We start from the raw sequence: 19770 nt of genomic DNA, 5'->3' as shown, positions 1-19770 counted from the left end.
GGGAGAGGGAGGTCTGGGCCTCCCTTCTGAAGCTGCTGCCCCCGCGACCCGACCCCGGATAGGCGGAAGAAAATGGATGGATGGATGGACAAAAACAACAAAGTAAAAATCCCAGAAACGAGGGCAGTAAAGTTATTTTTCATGAAATAAAAATATTTAATAATTTTTACAAACTGCAGATTTTGCTGTGCTTGATGCAAGCAGCAGACTGGTACCGGTCCACAGAACCTGGGTTCTGTTCAGAAGAACCCGTTCCACCTTCAGGTTCTGGGYTTGGTAGCGAAGGTCAGGTAACCTGTGTGACCCGGCATCTCTCTGGGAGGCGTGGTCGTCTTCAGGCTGATGGAGGCGTGGCTTGAAACGGTAGTGGGAGGGGCCTCTTCCGTGGCGCCGGGCTCAGCGGGAGCGGCCGGGTCCGGGCCGAAGTCCGGCAGAGGCAGGGAGACGGTTCTGACATCGTGGACCCTCAGCAGAACCTCCAGGGAGCTGACCTCCTGGAAGCCGTGGTCCACCAGCGCCTCGCACGTCCTCTGGACCTGCTCGATGCACGGCGAGAAGGAGCAGAGCCGACCTCCTGCAGGAGACCCACACAGACCAGAACCACATGAGACCGCTGGGGGTCCGAGGAGACCATCAGARCTAATGTTGGACCCTCAGAGTCCTRATGATGACTCTCAGCYACTACTGARTTTTATCAAACATCTAGAAAAAGATCAAACCTGATTCAAGATGGCCGCCACCTCCAACATCAGCTAATACCCAGTTTATCACCGAGCTAAAGATGTGGTTGTAGCTGAGAGCTAGCTGTAACAGATGTTATGAGGAGATWTTCATTCCTTCGGCTGTTTCCTGGTAGTTTTAGCTGCTCTCTCTGCCTTTTTATTGGTTTTTATTTCAGCTTACAGAATAAAAGTTCAATCAGCTGATTTAAACTGTCATAAAAAATAATAAAGTTTGTGTTTAGTGGACCTGGAGGTGAACAAAGTTCTAAAGCTGGACTCGTAAACCGGATCAGAACCGTGGTTTAGATCACGTTGTTCGCCTCTGAACTTTGACCCCAGGTTCTGAAGCTCCGCCTCCAGAACCACACTTTGATCTGTATCAGGTTCTGAACGTGACGGACTGAACTTCCCACGAGGCCGACAGAGGAACGGTTCTCCTCTGAGGAGGTCTTTGTGTCCCGCTGACCCATCGGACTGCAGCCCGTTCCCGGCTCTGAAACAAGCAGAACTTTATGGTCTCCTGGTAACCGGGTCGAACAGCCGGGCCGCTGTGGGGTTGATCATTACACAACATRGTTATTAAAACCATTAAACCAGGAGCGACACAGGTCCTCTGGTGTTGGTCAGCTTATACAACCGTTTATACAAACAGAACTCAAAGGTTCTGCTGAGAGCCGGGCCAGAACTTCAGGAAAATTACAACTCAGAGGAAAACAGAGACATGTTTCTGCTTCTCAGCTCAGGAAAGAAAAAACTCAAAGCAACTTTTCTTCCAGCCTGAGAGGCTCAGATGGACTTAAACTAAAACTAAGTTTACAGAACAAAYGCTGAGTCATCATTTTTCTCTGTACACCTTTTAAAAATCAAAACTTCTGCTTCTATTTTAATCAGAAATCAAAATGTTTGGTTTGATCAGGAATAGTTTTTGTAACATTTAACTCAGAAATGCTGGGAGGAGTTCCAGCTGCTGCTTCAGACTTGTCCTTTTATGGTCCTTTAGCTTCTGCTTTTCTAATTTTACTGTTTATTTACAGTCAAACGCTGCATTTTCAGGGTTTAATTTGTAAATCGTTCCATCTTTTGTGATTTGGTGGAAGAGTTTTTAGTTTGTGACAAACAGGAGAGTCTGAGGCGTCAGAATAAATGAATGTTTTCATGTGAGCCACGATCAGCAGCTCTCTGCTCGCAGCTAAAACCCAGTTTGGTCATGAGGCAGCCTGCCATTTATCTGTGTGTGTGTGTGTGTGTGTGTGTGTGTGTGTGTGTGTGTGTGTGTGTGTGTGTGTGCGTTTCTACTACAGAGTGAGGATCATTTGCTCCATAGTTACTATCAAGGTGAGGTCTTTGATGTAAAGTGAGGACCTCTTCCTCACTTTGCAGCTCTGCTGTGCTTTACTAGTTAGGTTTAGAGGTATGGAGTGAATAAAGTTCTGGTTCAGGTTAGAGTTAACTATAGACCAGTAATGGTTAATTTTACTAATTAGGTCAGGTTTAGGGTTAGCGGTAGGTTAGGGTCAAGGTACCTGTGAGGTTAGTTTARGGGTAAATGGTCAGGGTTAGGATGTAAAATTACCAAAAAATGAATGGAAGTCAATCCATGGTCCCCACGGGGATACAAAAACAAACCTGTGTGTGTGGGCCTGTGTATATGAATGCCAGCAGCTTATAAAAGGGAAATGAAACTGTGGCTCCATAAAAGGGAGTTGGTGGTGGTGAGGAGGGAGGCGGGTTGAATTCTTCAGTAAACTGGGTCAGAGTCCAGAACCAAACTGGTTTTATGTCCTTTAAGACAGGGGTTCTCAAACCTTTTGCGTCTGRGGACCCCTTATAATGGCGAAAAAAATTCCAGGGACCCCCACATAAACCCCATGCTTTAGAAGATTATTTATTGTCATTTCAACCCCTAAATGTTGTGGGAATGTACAGTATATATATTTTTTTTTTAATTAGTTTATTATGTTTTTTATTAGTTCATTGTTTCCCATGCATTTAAAAAAATAAAAACCAAATTAACAATTGAGTGAAATTTTTTTGAGGACCCCCAAGATGCCTATCGCAGACCCCTGGGGGTCCTGGGACCCCAGTTTGAGAACCCCTGCTTTAAGAAACTCAAAACTATTAGTGTTTGTTGGTAAATGGACTGAACTTAYAGAGCCCAAAGTGCTTTWCACTAACAGACATTCACCCATTCACACTCACATTCACACACTGAYGGTGGTAAGCTACATTGTAGCCACAGCTGGCCTGGGGCACACTGACAGAGGTGATCATTGTTATGATCATTCAGCCAACCAACATCCATCCATCCAACATTCATCCATCCATAATGAATGTTTACCAGCTGTTAGTTAGTTGTTTCTTCAGTGGACCATTCCTTTTTTAAAAACRTTTAGACGTTGAACAACAGTCGATGAGTTTCAGCTCGGAGCGTTTCAGTGAACACTGGGCCTGTTCAGACACGCTGCAGGTCCTGGTTACCTCGGAGACCCTGACACACTTTCTGATCCGTTGGTTTTGTTCTGCTGTAACTGTAAACTGACATGAATGGGGTGGGYGGTGGTTCTGGAGCAGAGAGACCAAACCAGGGAGTGGAGGGTGGATCTAAAACCTGATCGGTCACTTTCCCACAGAGGCATGAGGAGTCACAGAAACACCCCCATCAGGTGGGCGGGATGGTCTGTGGTAACATGTTCAGCAACATGCCACTGCACACTTCCTGTGGTTCTCATGCTCCTCATGTTTAAACCGTTTACAGACACGTGTGTCTGGTCACCAGTGGAAGTGATGTCAGCAGGTCCACCTGGAGGTCAAGGATGGACTATCTGAACCAGACAAGTCAACAAAACACAACCCCTCCTGCCCCTCACCCACCGTGCCTCTTCAGAGCAGCCTTGGCGTGCCCCACCGCCTCCCAGGGGCTGGGGATGTCCAGGAAGACGGCGTCGGCCACCCCACTCACTCCGAAGCCGTCCTTGCACACGTCCTGGTTCCTGACGGTGACCAGGTGATCCACCCGGTGCTCCTGGAACTCCTCGGCCACCTTCTGGGCCCGCTGCTCGTGAAACTCCACCGTGTGCAGGTGACCCGACGGGGCGATGGTGCGCAGGATGGCGTGGGACAGGGAGCCGCTGCCGGTACCTGGACACAGGACAGGAGGACAGTCTGAGGACAAATACCAGCTTCTGATCAAACTAAACTCAGATTTTATTATCTTCTGTGAAACAACGGTGGCAGGACTACAAATTATATACGTCCAGATTACAGATTATATACGTCCAGATCACAGATTATATACATCCAGATTACAGATTATATACGTCCAGATCACAGATTATATACGTCCAGATCACAGATTATATACGTCCAGATCACAGATTATATACGTCCAGATCACAGATTATATACATCCAGATTACAGATTATATACGTCCAGATTACAGATTATATACGGCAGACACATCCAGCTGATTGTCTCAGAGGACACAGCTGTCTCATGTGATTTACAGACGAGGGTGGGCGATGGAGTCAGAACCAGTACATCCCATCCTCCACCCAGACTCTTCCTCCTCCTCCTCTTCCTCCTGACATGATGTCATCATCGGCGCCTTTTGTTTGGGCCGCCACAAAGAGGGCAGTGTTTATCCCACAGCTGAACTTTGACAGAACCCTCAGAGTTGGACCGGATGACGAGTGGCTGCTAACGAGCAGCAGCGTGAAGAAGGTTTCAGAACGCAGCTGTTAAATATCTCATCACTGAGTTTTTATCTCTAATGAAGAACTTCATGGTTTCCTGAATTAAAGATGGACTWAAACTCCTGAGTAACTAAACCACTGTAGATTATTATAGATTAAAACCATTTAAAACTACAGCACAATTTATCTCAAACAAGTACAAAAATAAAACAATAAAACTGAACTGACTGTGTGTCAAACAAAACAAAAATCACTGCTGCAGTAAATTCTTCCTAAACTGTGTGTCTGCACTGCCCCAACACTACTACAACCTGACTAAATATAGTTTTAATCATTTTCTTAAGCTGATCGATGCATCTGCTTCTTTTGTTATCATCTAAACCACGTGTCAAACTCAAGACCCACRGGCCAACTGAGGCCCACGGGCGACTCCCRTCTGGCCCAACAAGCCCAACAGCTGCTTTAAAGCCAGCATGGAGCATAAACTACATCTCCCACRATGCATGCTGATTATACATGGGAACTCATGCTGCGTTTCAGTTGTCCTCAGAGGTCGTAGCTTCGAGCCTCAGTTCTGTTTTTCAACTGGAACGCCCCCTGAAGTCGTAGTTTCGAGTCGAGAGGTCGGCACATCCAAACCATACCCGAGCAGCCCGAGCATGCATTACATCATCATTTCAACATGGCTGCTGCGTGCATGAAACTGTCAGCGGTCGCGCTATCATTAGCATGTTTCTCTAAGCTAACGGCTAACGTTGAGCTGTAATCAAACGTACACAAGCACCATCCCCATTATTTAACGGACAGAAAGTAAGAAGAGAGGAGGCAGAATAAAAATAAGTGTAATTAATTTGTTTATTTTCCCTTTTTATATTTGTTTAACGTATGTAGCACACTAGCATGCTTGTCCGAGCTAACCRCTAACGTTGCTAATCTTGCATGTAAACAAACGYGKCTTTGTTCTGTGTTRTTTATTTTACATTAYGTCAGACGTGCTYGTAGTGCTTTAYAGTGATAGTTAAAATATATGTTTTAACACYGTTTGTASACTCAAAATACCTCGTAGAGCACTATTATTGTACGTTTTATTGTTGCAGAGCAAAATAATAGAAACGCTTTTTYCGATGTTTGAAACTGGAACGCTGTCAGCTCAGAACTGACGKCAGTCCGGCTTCAGGATTTCGAGGTCCGATCCAACTGGAACGCAGCATTAGTGTCTGAAAGTGGGAGAGTGCAGAGTTCAAACGGCAGCTCCTCACCACAACTCAGTCAGTAAAACTTTTACTTTATTTCACATTTATTCAGTGGTACTCAGTGCTTTCAGTGTTTATAAGAGTTAAAACTCTGTTTAGTCAAAGTTAAACATGAAACATTAAAGTTAACTACAACTGGCCCTTTGAGGGCCACCGTAACGCTCATGTGGCCCTCAGTGAAAATGAGTTTGACCCCCCYGATCTAAACGGTTCCACAAAATAAAATAAACACTCTTTACTTTAGTCAAAGGGTAGTTTTTAAAGATATATTGTCCTCTTAGATTAGACTCATCTCTGTTCATCAGATCTTCTGAATGAAACCAGGAAGGAAACTATTCTTTGCCTTTGTAGTTTTTGAACAGTTCTAAACGTCACACACTTGGACTTAATAAAGTTTTATGTTGTCTGTAGACAACAGTGTTTGAGTTTACATGATGACTGCAGTGTTTTATAAACATTTCCTCAGACCTCCACACAGAAGGTGAGGAGAACACTTCACATTACACAAACCTTTTTGTTCCAGAGTTTTATTCAAATTCAGTCATAATCTGTTGTCATTAAACYCTATTTTTAATTTATTTAATTTCATTTTCAAGTCAAAATAAATCCACTTGTTTTGAAACAATAAAAACTGTGGACAGATCAGTCTGAGAGGCTGCAGAAACATCTGCTGGAGTTTTATTTCGAAAGCGGGTCAGATCCGGCTCACTTCAGGATCTTGTTGCAGAATAATGAACAGGAAGGAGGAGAATCCGCCCACCAGAACCAGAACTTCCTGCTCCAACAGGAAGACCCGACATGTGCGCTCAGACCCTACAGATCTATAAAAACTGAAGCAGAAGCTCAGCTTTAAGCTCCGCCCCCCTGATGGGACGGTCTCAGGTCATTCTCAGGTGTTGATGCAGRTAGATGTGACCTCACTGTTTCTGGTTTTATTCAGCATCAGAACAAGAAAAGAAAGAATTATTTAAAGAAAAGAGTTGGAGTGGTTTGGTGAAGCAGGAACATGTGAGCAGCAGCTGCTTGGAAACAGTCGACAGTAAAAAATAAAGGAGGAAGCTGAAAAAGTGACGAATGGTTTCCTTCAGWACCAGGAGAGAATCGGAGCGGTTCTGGTTCAGCAGATGGACTCTGACTCACAGCTGAGTCTGAGCTGAAGGAACAGAACCAAATGAGACACAAATCCCTTCTTTCTACCAGGAGATCCTCTGAGAACAAAGAACCTGCTGGTTCTGAGTCGTTTGGGTCGATCCGGCTGAGCTCAAAGCTCTGTTCAGGTGGTTCAGACGAGACCACCAGAACTGGACTCCTGCTGGGTTTATTTCTGGTCCCAAGGTTGTTGTTCGGACCGGAGCGGCGGCCCTGAACTGGACGTTTGTCGGCTGCGTGTGAATTTTACCTCCTCGGAGTGAAGCTGAGGCACGCGTCACCGAGGCCTGCGTTAGAACCGGGTCGGCACGACGCCGCCTCTCCTGCTGATGGTTAYCAACACGAGACAAATGAGACGCTGATCCGTCCCTCAGTGACACCAGAGTGTTGTTCTCCCACATACATGTTAGATAAAGCTTTTAATAATAAATAAACTTCACATTTTACCCACCAACAACTGTTCCAGATGGTTTTATTTTACCTCTCCTGCAGGTCGATGGATGTTTGTTTTATATACAAATAAAATGAGAAAGACTGAGGAAACAGATGATCAGGTGATTGAATGTTTACCTTGTTTACCTGCTTCAACACATCTGATTCACAGAGTAACAAGTTTCTGCAGAACCCGAAGAGGAAATTTAATCACTCATTCATTCAAATCAGGTGTTGGAGCAGAGAAACCTTWAAACCAGGGTTATTCAACTGGTGACCCGAGTGACCAAAGTTCGGCCCGTCAATTGGTTCATTCATGTTTTAAGCCCAAASCCCTGGTTTCTATTTAGTTAAACATAGACATGTTTGGTGTCTGCAGGAAACATCAGAACCTTGGCTACAAGATGGTAAAAACCATCTATAAATACCCAAAACAATTAAAACTACAAGGAGTTGAAGATAAAACTATGAAAGTGAAAATAAAATTGGTTTAAATATTTGGCAAGTCAGAGACGTCAAAGTATTATTTGTCTTAAATAGGCATGTCCGATAATATCGACCTGCATATATTATCAGTCTGATATGAACATAAAAATGTAAAATCTCTACGTATCGGTATCAGTTTTTATTCCGATAATAAAAGCCTGATAAATTAACAGCTGGATTTGACCAAAATGTGTTAATAAATGCTCGTAGTTCAGAGACGTTCACCAGGAGAGCATGATCCAAACTACTGTTTGAGACAAAATGTTATAAATTAATATAACACGTTTTCCCTAACTTCAGTTAAATGGTTTTTATTTTGTACAGACAATGTTTATCTAAGGAATGCATCCAGTCAGGTATCAAAAAGCACATAATGTTCCTGACAGGAGATATGTGATGTCACCTTAACATCATATTAGTTAATATTGGAATAGGAAATTAAGTGTTGAACAATATCAGCATATTGAATATCGACAAAAAAGTCAAAATTGAGCACCTCTGGTCTTAAATGAGGCCTAAAATGTCCTTTTTGTTTTTGTTGTTTAATTATCACTACTTTTATAGGGTTCTGTATGTTGTATTCATAATTAAATGAAGCTAAATAAACTATTTCAAAGGTAACAGATCTTTGTAATACTTGGTTTATTTACATCATAACTAAGTGCTGGGTGTTCGGCCCCTCAGCTGTTGACCTGCAGTAACTGTGGCTCTGTTGTGAACCCTGCAGGACAGCAGTCCTGGAGGACCAGGACAGGACACTCCTGCTCTCCAGAGACAGCCTGGGTGGAGGTTACAGTAATGACACCTTTTAAGRTTTTCAGAGCGTAATCGGCCATTTTAGCCACAATAACAGGCTTTAGCTGCAGATTTGGGTCACTGATAAAAGCAGCTGACTCCTGCAGGTTTTCCTTCCTCCAGCAGAACCACAGGTGGAACTTTAAGGTGTGGTTTTATGGATGTGTTGCTGCAGCCACCKGAGACCAGCAGCTGAGATTACATCACTTTTATTCAGCCTTTTTCACCTTTGGTTACTATAAAGCCTTCAGGATAACATGAGTCTCACAGCGTCAGTAACATTAGCCATGTTGAAGCAACACYTGTCGTCTCACCACAGCACTGAAACAACCCTTTAAGAGTTTTTAATGATCTTCTTTTAACAGCTGATTCTGGAAGCTCTGCGGTTTTAGTGCTTTTAGATCTTTCTGCTGCCTTTGGTACCGTTGATCGTAACATTTTGCTGTCACGATTAGAGCAGCTGGTTGGTATCAGAGGCACAGTTTGATCCTGGTTTACAGCCTACTTGACAAACAGGAGTTTTTCTGTGCATCTAGGTGAATGCACCTCTTCTACAGCTCCTCTGACTTGCAGGGTCCCGCAAGGCTCTATTCTAAGCCCTCTGCTTTTCAATCTTTATATGTTGCCTCTGAGATTTATTTTTAATAAATATAAGATTCCTTTCCACTGTTCTGCTGATGACATTCAGGTATATCTGCCTATTAATTCGATTAATTCACTCCAGTCACTCCTGAGCTGTCTGAATGACATAAACATCTGGTTGAAATTAAATTTCCTGAATCTAAATGAAAGTAAGACAGAAGTCCTCAGCTTTGGTAAAGACATTTCTCCTGACAATCTTGGTCCTGTGGCTTCATACAGCTGCTCTGCTGTTAAAAAGTTGGGTTTCATTTTTGATAATGTGTTTAAATTGGACAGGCAGATAAACTCAGTGGTTTAATYGAGTTTTTTCCAGTTAAGACTTATTGCTAAGRTGAAGCCATACCTCCCAAACAAAGACCTTGAGAAAGTGATTCATGCTGTCATTACATCTGGTTTGGATTATTGTAATTCTTTGTTTGTTGGTTTAGACAAATCTTCTCTGCATCAGTTACAAGTTGTCCAGAACGCAGCAGCTCGTCTTTTAACAGGAACTAAAAAACATGAACACATATCCCTGGTTCTGGCTTCTCTCCATTGGCTTCCTGTTCAGTTTAGGATCARTTTTAAGACTTTATTTCTTACTTTTAAAGCTTTAAAAGGTCTGGCCCCATCCTACCTGTGTGAGTTCATTAACATCCACACTTCAGTTAGAGCACTTCAGTCCAAACAGTTTATAGATGGTCCTGGATCCAGATTAAAGTTTAGAGGTGATCAGGTCTTTGCAGTTTCTGACCCAAAACGCTGGAATGATTCACCTCTTAGCATACAGACTGCTGATACTGTTGAGACTTTTAAATCTCTAATTAAAACTCACTTTTATTCCCTGGCCTTTCATTCTGGTAGAGTTTGAGATTCTTTTAAAGATAATGTTTTTAATGTTCTTTTTTTCTATTTTAAATTGATCTTTTTGTTTACATTTCTGTGTTGTTCTGTTGTTTTAGTCATTTGGCTGAATTGTGAAGCAGTTTGGTGAATTTTTGTTGTTTTTATGTGCTGTATAAATACATTGACATTGTCTCTCACCTGACTCGCAGACCACCGAGCCGGGCTTCAGCTCCAGCATCATGGTGATGATGGAGATGTCCGTGGTGTAGAGAATCTGGGTGCGGTGAGGCAGCGCCGCTGTCCAAAGTTCTGGTGTGGGGTGCAGCACCAGCACCCACCCGCCTTTGCTGCAGGTAACCTTTGACCCGTACCGCCGGCCAATGAAGTCCGAGGAGTGCCAGATGGCTCCGTAGCGGGTCTGCGTCTGAGCGCCGTGCTGCACTTTGACGGGCATCAACGAGTTGTGGCCCAGGTAAACGATGACAACGTCTCCGTCTCGGATTACATCGGAATATTCTACAAAATTCATGGCAGGCCCGTCGCTCTGCAGGGACAAAACCAGGTGTTCACCTCTGCTAGTAATAAATATATTTTAAAATGTTTCTCACAACCAACAGAACAGTTCAGACAACTAGAATAACAACAATAGTAACTAGAGAAATAACATTTCCTGAGAAAACGCTAGTGTGAATGCTTCATGCTGAAAACATCAGATGAAAGCTGCTGAAATTGAGCTGAAAATATTTGATATGAAAACTGTTTATACTCCGTATTAACACTTTAATTTGAAAAGCTGAAAGCAAAAATGCCAAACTTTGCAGAAAAACAGTAAAAAGGAGCACAAATCTAGTTGAAAACAGAAAACAGCTAAAWGCTAAAATAACTGAAAACATCTGTAAGAAGCATAAATAACACTAGGTAGCAGAAAAAAGCATAAAAAGTAGAAAAAAGCAGAAGAATAGCAGAAAGCAGCAGATCTATAGCTAAAGTAGCATAGAATAGCTAAAATTAGCATGAAATGGGCTAAAGATAGCAGGCACAAGTTTAAATTAGCACCCAGCACAAGAAAATGTTGTAAAATTTAGTAAAAACTAGCACAAAAAAATGCWTATAAGTCCAAAAATATTTGTCGTAAAATGGCTAAAACAGCTGAAATGTTCAGTAAAACAGCTAAAAGGTAGCAGAATTTTTTTTTAAATTAGCTTAAGCATGCATAAGAAACTCAAGTTTGCTGAACTTAGCTGAAAAAAGTTGTAATAGCTACAAAAAAACGTGTATTTAGCAGTTAAACATTAGTTAAAATTGCAGCAAATACCTGAATACAGCAGAAAGCGTCTGTAAGAAGCTAAATAGCACAAAGTAGCAGAAAAAATCACTAAAAGGAAAAAAAACCGCAGAATATAATAAGCAGAATTTTAGCTGARATAGCAGAAAAATGTAAAATTAGCAAAAAAGTAGCTAAAAGCTAAAGTTTGTTATCGTTGGCTAACGGTGGTGTAAAAGCTTCAGACCAGCTGTCTCTTTCATCCACTTTTATTACCTGCTCAGGTAAATCTGCAAACATAAAATCTGTTTTTATAAAAGCTTGTGAGCTTGAATGTTTGCGGTAGATAAATATGCTAACATTAGCTTAGCTTGTTGTTTGTGTTATCGTTGGTTTTTTAGAACCACATGAAGTTAAAAACTTTRGACAACTTTCTCTTCAAGTTGTCTTCCTGACCTGTTCGGGTAAAGGTTTTGTGCTGGGTTGTGTTTTTTTTTTCTTCTTTATATAAAACTTTCTTAAAACTTGTAGCTAGTTAGCTGTACGCTAATGCTGTTAGCAGAGTAGTTGGTTTATTTAGGCCACACAGAACCATTAAAACCATTGGACCCACCTTCTCTTTCAGATGTGAAACAAATAAAAGTAAAGCTCCTTAAACGACAGAGTTCAGCGGCCGTAAAAAGTAACAGATAACTTCATTCATTCATTCATTCATTGCCTGAACGTGGTTTTGTTTGAAGCGGAAGTTGAATCAGAAAGGACCGGAAGTTGAAGCGAGTCGGCCAATCCCCGGTACCGAACTCCGAACAGACTGTTCCGAAAGACTGATTTGGTGATTTTTAATGCTTAAAATCCCACAAACATGTATTTTAATAAATTTAAAAAATGTTTTTAATGTTGTAAAAAATATAAAAATAAAAATTATTATTCTCAGCAAAAGGTCAAACTTTTTATATTTACTTTAAAAAAATGTACTAGTTTGATTAAAGTGTTTTAATTTTTCTGAGCTGCAGTTTTCATGTGTTTGTATTAGTTAATATAAGCTGAGGTGAGGCAGAGGCAGGCTAAAGCTACGTGTCCAATGAAATGAATGGACTACAAATACCGACCAATAAGAACGGACGTGTTCGGTTATAAACCCTGATCTGAGCCCGGAGAGCTGCTCTGACGGGTCTGCAGCTTTTCTGAGCGCCTCTCCCCGACAGACAGGACCGCTGCTCATCTATTCATTCAGCAGACCGGAAACCTCAGGTAGGACAGTTTCTTCTATGACTGTTGAAGTTTTTCTCAGTTGTAGATGGATTGGGAACACCTGGTCCAGTCGGTTCTGGTTCTGTATTAAAGACAGCTTGTCACCGTGTCTSTCCTCCAGGAAGCAGACATGCCTTTCGGGAACACGCACAACCAGCTGAAACTGAAGTTCTCCTCGGAGCAGGAGTACCCGGACCTCAGTAAACACAACAATCACATGGCCAAGGTCCTGACCCCTGACCTGTACGAGCAGCTGAGGAGCAAACAGACCCCYAGTGGCTTCACTCTGGATGACGTCATTCAGACTGGAGTAGATAACCCAGGTAAAAACCTTCAATTTATTAAAACTTTTTTTTTTTCTTAAAAACCCAGCGGTTCTGCTTCTTTTTGCACTGTGACCTCAGAGGACAAACCGGGTCTGGACCTCAGACATATGGAGAAGTGATTCTCAGAAACTTCCCTCCTCTCCTCCAAACGGGCCTCTTTCAGAACATTATTGCGTCATCTTACAGCAGATGCTTCAGATTAACGGTTACATAATTTATGAAAAGCAGCTGCAGATAATCCTCAGGCTTCAGGTCCACGAGGACTCGGTCCTCCGTCCTGCCGGTGGGACTCTGTCCTCTGTCCCTTACCAAACAGCAGTATACTTAAAGTTCATTTTATTAAGTATAAGTTTAAGTATTTCAAGTATACAAGGCACCATGTACTTGTAGTGTATTAGAAAGTATACTCATTTAATACTTGTTCGTACTAAATTGGGACTTTTTTTATTTATAAAAGTATACTTTAAGTCGTTTGTGTCTTTTTAAGTTCATAAACTTACCAAAAAGATGTATACATGAAGTTCATTTTATTAAGTATACCCGAGTATAAGTTTAAGTATATAAAGTATACTAGGCACCATGTACTTGTACTGTTTTAGAAAGTATACTCATTTAATACTTGTTTTTACTAAATTGGGACTTTTTTTTAATAAAAAGTATACTTTAAGTATWCCGTTTGTGTCTTCATAAACTTACCAAAAAGAAGTATACGTCATTAAATATCCTAAAGTATATAAAAGTGTATTTCCCTAAGTATCAGTTTACTGACAAGTATAGTTCTAGGACTAAATTGGCCCACAATAAATTTATAACAGTATACTCAGAAGTATACTGAAAGTAATCTAAGTATACTTTTAGTTTAATCTTGAAATATACTAAAAATAATCTGTTAAAATGTACTTTGTGTACTACTAATGTTTATGCCAAACGTTTAAACGTTAGTATAAACTAAGTATACTTAAACTTCTAGTATACTTTTAGTACAATAGTGTAAGATAAACTTGATTAAGTATATCTCAGATAAGTACATAAAGTAAACTTTTAGTTTAAATGAGTATACTTAACAGATACTTGCATAGTTTTTGCTGAGGGTTAACCTGTGACGAGAGGCCACGCCCATCGGCTTCACCATGGATGATGTCATCCAGACAGGGGCTGATGGTTCTGCTACAGTAGACCCCACCCTGAGACCTGTGAGGATGTAGGGTCTGTGTGTGACCCTGTTGACCCTGTGTTCAGGTCACCCCTTCATCATGACGGTGGGCTGCGTCGCAGGAGACGAGGAGACCTACGAGGTCTTCAAAGACCTGCTGGACCCTGTGATTCAGGACCGACACGGGGGATACAAACCCACAGACAAGCACAAGACGGACCTGAACTCTGCCAACCTGAAGGTATCGCTGCTTTTACCCCCCCAGGATCCTGACTGGACCTGGACCAGATCTGTACTCAGCTCTGTGTGTCTGTTTCAGGGTGGTGACGACCTGGACCCCAATTATGTCCTGAGCTCCAGGGTCCGAACGGGTCGCAGCATCCGTGGTTTCTGTCTGCCCCCCCACTGCAGCCGAGGAGAGCGGCGGGCTGTGGAGAACCTCTCAATTGAAGGTAAAGACCTCCTGGGTCCTGATGGGTCCTCAGCAGGGTGTGGTTTAGTGGAACAGGTCTTGGACTCTGTGGTACTGAGCGCCCCCTGCTGGTGACAGGAGGCAGCTACAGGCTGGAGTTATAACCTTCAGTTTGAACCAGGGTTATTAGTTAACTAATAATGAAAACTGAAATTGGTAAAAACATTTTAGTTAATTGAAATAAAATGGAAAAATGATAACAAAAACTGTACAATATTTTTATAAAACTAACTGAAATAAATAGACTATCCTTAGTTTTAGTATTAATTTATTTTTGAGCYGTGTGGACTGAATAAACGAATCACTTTCTCTTCCTTCAATTTGAGCAGTTTTACATTAGCTGTGGGCAGCTTACAGCACATCATGGTCCATAATGTCACCTGTTTATGGTCTGCTGCTCAGAGCTCGCCTGAAAAATGACAACAAAAGTTGGGAGAAAGCAGTAAAATCCGTGTAGCAACGATCAAATCCAACCTTTTAATAATGTCTTCTGGGTGCAGAGAATCTACTTCCAATGAGTATGATGTCCAGACTGGGAGATAAGTTTGGGGATGCTCCCATTTATTATATAATTTTGAATATTGAATGTTAATAAAGTCCAGAGTGTCKGTCTAAGGCAGCGTGCAAAATGGATGGAAATTATGGTAAAAATGTAAATATGAGAGGTTAACCAGCATTTAACAGTGTTAAACTGTGACCTCCCTACACCCTCACCTTGACACCTGTATAGATTTCCCTCCACACCCCCACCTGTGGTGGAGCAAAAAATATAGATCAAAGTGTCAATCCATATAAACCAAACACCGTCACCAAACTGTACTATGAAAACAAAATAAGAACCCAAAACACCAGAACTACAAATGGCTCCTATAGTCCAGTTTGAGGTTCTTTGAATATGAGTGAGAAAATTAAAAGTGTCTTGTAGTGGAAACAGGTAATAAAATAGTTACTTATTCTCTTGAGAAGTATTCCATCTGAGTATCTTGACAAATTAGCTTCTCTTAGTAGTTCCCATAAAAACCAAGCTGTAGCCCAGCCAGGCAGCACCAGGATCCAGACAAATATTGTCTCCTTAAAACAATCGTCCTTTGTTGGCAAATATGAGTTACAGGATTATTTTAGGAAGGTGTCATAACTAACTGCTTTGACTGATGATCTAATAGCTGCTGGTTAGTTCAGAGATTAACCCAGCCATGAGCGCCACCTTGAGGGCCTCAAAACAACAACAGCTTTTAACTTTGTCATGTTTGTCACTAATATGAAGAGCAGCTTCTGGTTCTACCAGGCAAAAGTTTAAAAAGGTTATATTTTCTTTTGTACTTTATCAAATTTAGTTTTTTTTTTCATTTGAAACATTTACATTTAACATTTTTGAATGTATTTATTACCACAATTTTATTTATATAATTGTCTATTTTTGTTTAAAAAATGTTATTTTAGTGTTAAAGCCTGAGTGGTCTGACTCTTGTATTTGTTCAAATAATTATGGGCAGGTTACAATATGAAAAAAAAAAAATTTTTCATAATCATGTGTCATGTGGTTATTTGACAGGAGTTTTTTTTTTTAACTAAGTGTATTTAATTTAGTACAATGTAAAAACAATACAAATTAAACCAAGATTTAGAATAATTGATCCGTATGGTAATGTCTGTCTGGGCCTCGTGCCACTTTATGTTCAACAAATTGGGTCCTGAGGTTGAAGGTTAAGAAGCCCTGGGTTAGTTCAGTGGTTCCCAAACTTTTTATCTTCTGACCCACAAAATATTCATGGCAAAAACTTGTGACCCCAAATATTACTGGTCTGAGTACATGAACTTTGTTAATAACTCTAAAAACACAGGCTTTTTGACAATCTAAACAGCTTATACACAAAAACAAATACTTTATACTTTTTTATGTGCTTTTGGAATAGTTATAGGGAAAATATTACATCAGCAATTATTTTATTACCCTTTAAATTGATTTCTGGAGATTATCCAAGGTGCTTCATGACCCATAATTGGGTCCCAAGTCCAACTTTGGGAACCAAAGTGCASTGGTTCCCAAACTTTTCAGCTTTTGACCCACAAAATAACAGCAGTAGAGACCTGAGCCCCCAGATATTTTTGGATGATAAACATTTGCATCAGGTCAACAAAATATGGGCATAGTAACAATATTTTTATACTACATTTATCCATTTTAAATATACTAACCTCACTCCTTTTGTAAAAACTAAGACAAAAATGTAATTAATTCAGAAAATCTTTTCAGGACCCCACCTTCATGTTTCAGGACCCCAACTTTGGGAACCACTGGGTTAGTTAACTCACAGGAACACTTCAAGCTGGTTTGGCAAATATGTTGATTCAAACTACAAAAAAAAAAAAAAAAAACTAAAACTAAGCAATAAAAAAAAACAATGAAAACTAGCAAAGTAACGCAATTAAAAGAAAAAATGTCACAATTAAATAAACTATAATGAAAAATCCAAAACTACTATAACCTTGGTTTAAACCAGAACCCAAAGCCTCATGTTGACTTTAATGATGGATTTAAGCTGAACCGGTTCTGAGCCGTTGGACCAGAACTCTCTGTAACGTGGTCCTGTTGTCCCTGAAGCTCTGGACGCTCTGACCGGAGACCTGAAGGGGAAATACTACGCCCTGAAGAACATGACTGACGCTGAGCAGCAGCAGCTCATCGACGACCACTTCCTGTTTGACAAGCCCGTGTCTCCTCTGCTGCTGGCCTCAGGGATGGCCCGGGACTGGCCCGATGCCAGGGGGATCTGGTGAGACTCCATCTTTATTCCCATCTTTTAATATTTTCACTGAGTCCAGAGCAGAGGTGGGTAATCCTGGTCCTGGGGGGGCTGCAGCCCTGCATGTTTTACTTGTTCCTCTGCTCCAACACACCTGATATGAATAAATGATTATCAGGCTTCTGCTGTACGGAGGACCAACACTGACATAATTAGAAATAAAAGCAGATTTATATGAACCACTAAATATACTTAATGTGCACCAATTAGAGAACTTTATCTACTGTTTTATATTTTTAATTGACTTTCATATTTATTTTTCAAGGTCATTTTCAATAAATTACACATATATACATTTAAGAGACAAAGGCATGTACAAAAAAGGAAAAACTATATAAAATGTATTTAAAACTGTAAAATTTTAAATTGTTTAAAATATAAAATGTATCGGAACTAAGCTGGAAAAATATGGTCAATTAATAAATTGTATTATAAAACATGAGGTAAAGTTATTTTAAATTTATTTGGTGCATTTTAAATGTATTTATTCATTTAAAGGTTCATTTATTTATTTCTGCTTTTATTTCTAATTATGTCAGTGTCGGTCCTCCATACTGCAGAACTTGATTCAGGGACTGAATCAGGTGTGTTGGAGCAGGGAAACATGCTGCGGCCCTCCAGGACCAGGACTGCCCACCCCTGGTCCTCCAGGACTGGTTTGCTTGGAGGGAATTAATGACTGAAGCAGAGGAACAAGTAAAACCTGCAGGACCACGAGAACCAGGACCTGGTTCTCGTGGTCCTGCAGGTTTTACTTGGTCTAAAGTAAGGGTTTTCTTCAGGCACAACGACAACAAGACATTCCTGGTGTGGGTGAACGAGGAGGACCACCTGAGGGTCATCTCCATGCAGAAAGGAGGGAATATGAAGGAAGTGTTCACCCGCTTCTGTACTGGACTCACCAAGGTGGGGGCGGAGCCTAAACCCTCCTCCAGCTGATTAGAACCATTAACGAACGTAAAACCACGACTCTGTGTTCAGATCGAGAGCCTGTTCAAAGAGCGGGGCCACGCCTTCATGTGGAACGAGCACCTGGGCTACGTCCTCACCTGTCCGTCCAACCTGGGGACGGGCCTGCGTGCAGGTGTGCACGTGAAGCTGCCCAACATGAGCAAACACGCCAAGTTTGAGGAGGTCCTCAAGAGACTGCGGCTCCAGAAACGTGGAACAGGTGAGCGGATTCGTGTCATAAAACCTTTCCTCTCCTCGCTCGGTGTCTCTAACCTGAGCGTTTTGTCCTTCAGGGGGCGTGGACACGGCTGCTGTGGGCGGAGTCTTCGACATTTCCAATGCCGACAGGCTGGGCTTCTCTGAGGTGGAGCTGGTGCAGATGGTGGTGGACGGAGTCAAGCTGCTGGTGGAGATGGAGAAGAAGCTGGAGAAGGGTCAGTCCATCGAGGACCTGGTCCCGGCCCAGAAGTAACGCCTGTGGACCGGTGGCGCCGCCGCCTTTACATTTCTGTATTTAAGATGAAACTGTTCTAGGAAATAAAGTTTATGTTGAAACTCTGACTTGTTCTCTGAGGGTCAAACAGAGTCTGAGAACCTGAACCGGGTCAGAGCCTGATGAAACCACGTTTACATACACTTCAAATAAAACTGACATTAAATCTAAGCTTTGTATTTGTTACGTCAGGATTCAGCTGGAACCAAAACTTTACAGTAAAATCACAAGTTTCCATCTTTAACCCGCCTGACTCAGGTCCAACGTTCTGGTCCCGTTCCTCCTGACTGAACCCACCGGTCCTGAGGCCTCAAAGAGCCTGTGACAAGCAAATCCTTCAAATGCAAAAAGTTGAAGAAATAATTTTATATTTAAGAAATTTGGCATAAAACCCTTGATTTTACCCATTGTCACATGACTGGCATATTTACCTCCGCCTAGGGTGAGGTAATGTTTTCGGTCATGTCTGTCTGTGGACAACATTACTCACAAACTTGTGTACAGATTGTCAGGACATTTTTACCACATGTGTGTATTGGGCCAAGGAACACACCTTTAAATTTTGGTGATGTTCCAGATCACGATGTGGATACAGGAATTTTATTTTAACACTCCGATCGGCAAAGCTGTGATGCTTTCACAGGGCTTCTGTAAAAAAACAGTGAGCTGGATTGGACAGCACTGACTTCAAACTTTATAAAAGTAATTTTAAAACCACATTTAATGATGATTTTTTACCATTATGTGCATTTACAGGAAGTGTGTGACTGCACCATGAAACGTATTTTTCCCATTTTCTCAAACACACCACATTGTCGGTAGGCTTGTATAACATCGGGTGACGAACAACTTTTTTTTTTCCCCCATTGGAAAGAGTTTGTGCAGCCCTGATGTATTTTATGAAACTGGACATTTTATAGAAACTGGATGATTTCTCAAGCCATTCGGGTCTGGGGACCCCCTCATAAACCCCAAGCTGTTTTAAAATATCTTTTATTTCAACCTCTAAATGCCATGGGAATGTATGTTTTGGTTTTTTTTTTTTTGTTTTATTAGTTC

The 19770-nt window shown here is 41.4% G+C and overlaps 2 protein-coding genes across 3 annotated transcripts; one reads left to right on the top strand and one right to left on the bottom strand.

Annotated features, from left to right (window-relative positions):
- Positions 1-88: 88 nt before the first annotated feature.
- On the bottom strand, positions 89-12454 carry trmt61a (tRNA methyltransferase 61A). 2 transcript variants are annotated; one of them, XM_014022095.1, is made up of 4 exons: positions 12371-12454; positions 10196-10541; positions 3594-3860; positions 89-574 (listed from the first exon to the last, which is right to left on the bottom strand). In XM_014022095.1, the coding sequence occupies exons 2-4, from the start codon at positions 10524-10526 to the stop codon at positions 261-263; spliced, it is 912 nt and encodes a 303-aa protein (XP_013877549.1). In that variant the 5' UTR covers positions 10527-10541; positions 12371-12454; the 3' UTR covers positions 89-260. The 2 variants fall into 2 exon arrangements, with proteins under 2 accessions (XP_013877549.1, XP_013877548.1); XM_014022094.1 differs by lacking the exon at positions 12371-12454 and adding an exon at positions 11875-11987.
- On the top strand, positions 12420-18779 carry ckba (creatine kinase, brain a). Its single transcript, XM_014022093.1, has 8 exons — positions 12420-12512; positions 12634-12835; positions 14078-14232; positions 14311-14443; positions 17066-17237; positions 18050-18173; positions 18249-18438; positions 18512-18779. The coding sequence occupies exons 2-8, from the start codon at positions 12643-12645 to the stop codon at positions 18688-18690; spliced, it is 1146 nt and encodes a 381-aa protein (XP_013877547.1). The 5' UTR covers positions 12420-12512; positions 12634-12642; the 3' UTR covers positions 18691-18779.
- The last annotated feature ends 991 nt before the right edge of the window (positions 18780-19770 follow it).

Source organism: Austrofundulus limnaeus, unplaced genomic scaffold (genome assembly GCF_001266775.1).
Source record: "Austrofundulus limnaeus strain Quisiro unplaced genomic scaffold, Austrofundulus_limnaeus-1.0 Scaffold318, whole genome shotgun sequence".
Taxonomy (NCBI): domain Eukaryota; kingdom Metazoa; phylum Chordata; class Actinopteri; order Cyprinodontiformes; family Rivulidae; genus Austrofundulus; species Austrofundulus limnaeus.
Note: the sequence above shows the minus strand (reverse complement) of the source record. Positions and strands in the feature narration are given on the sequence as shown.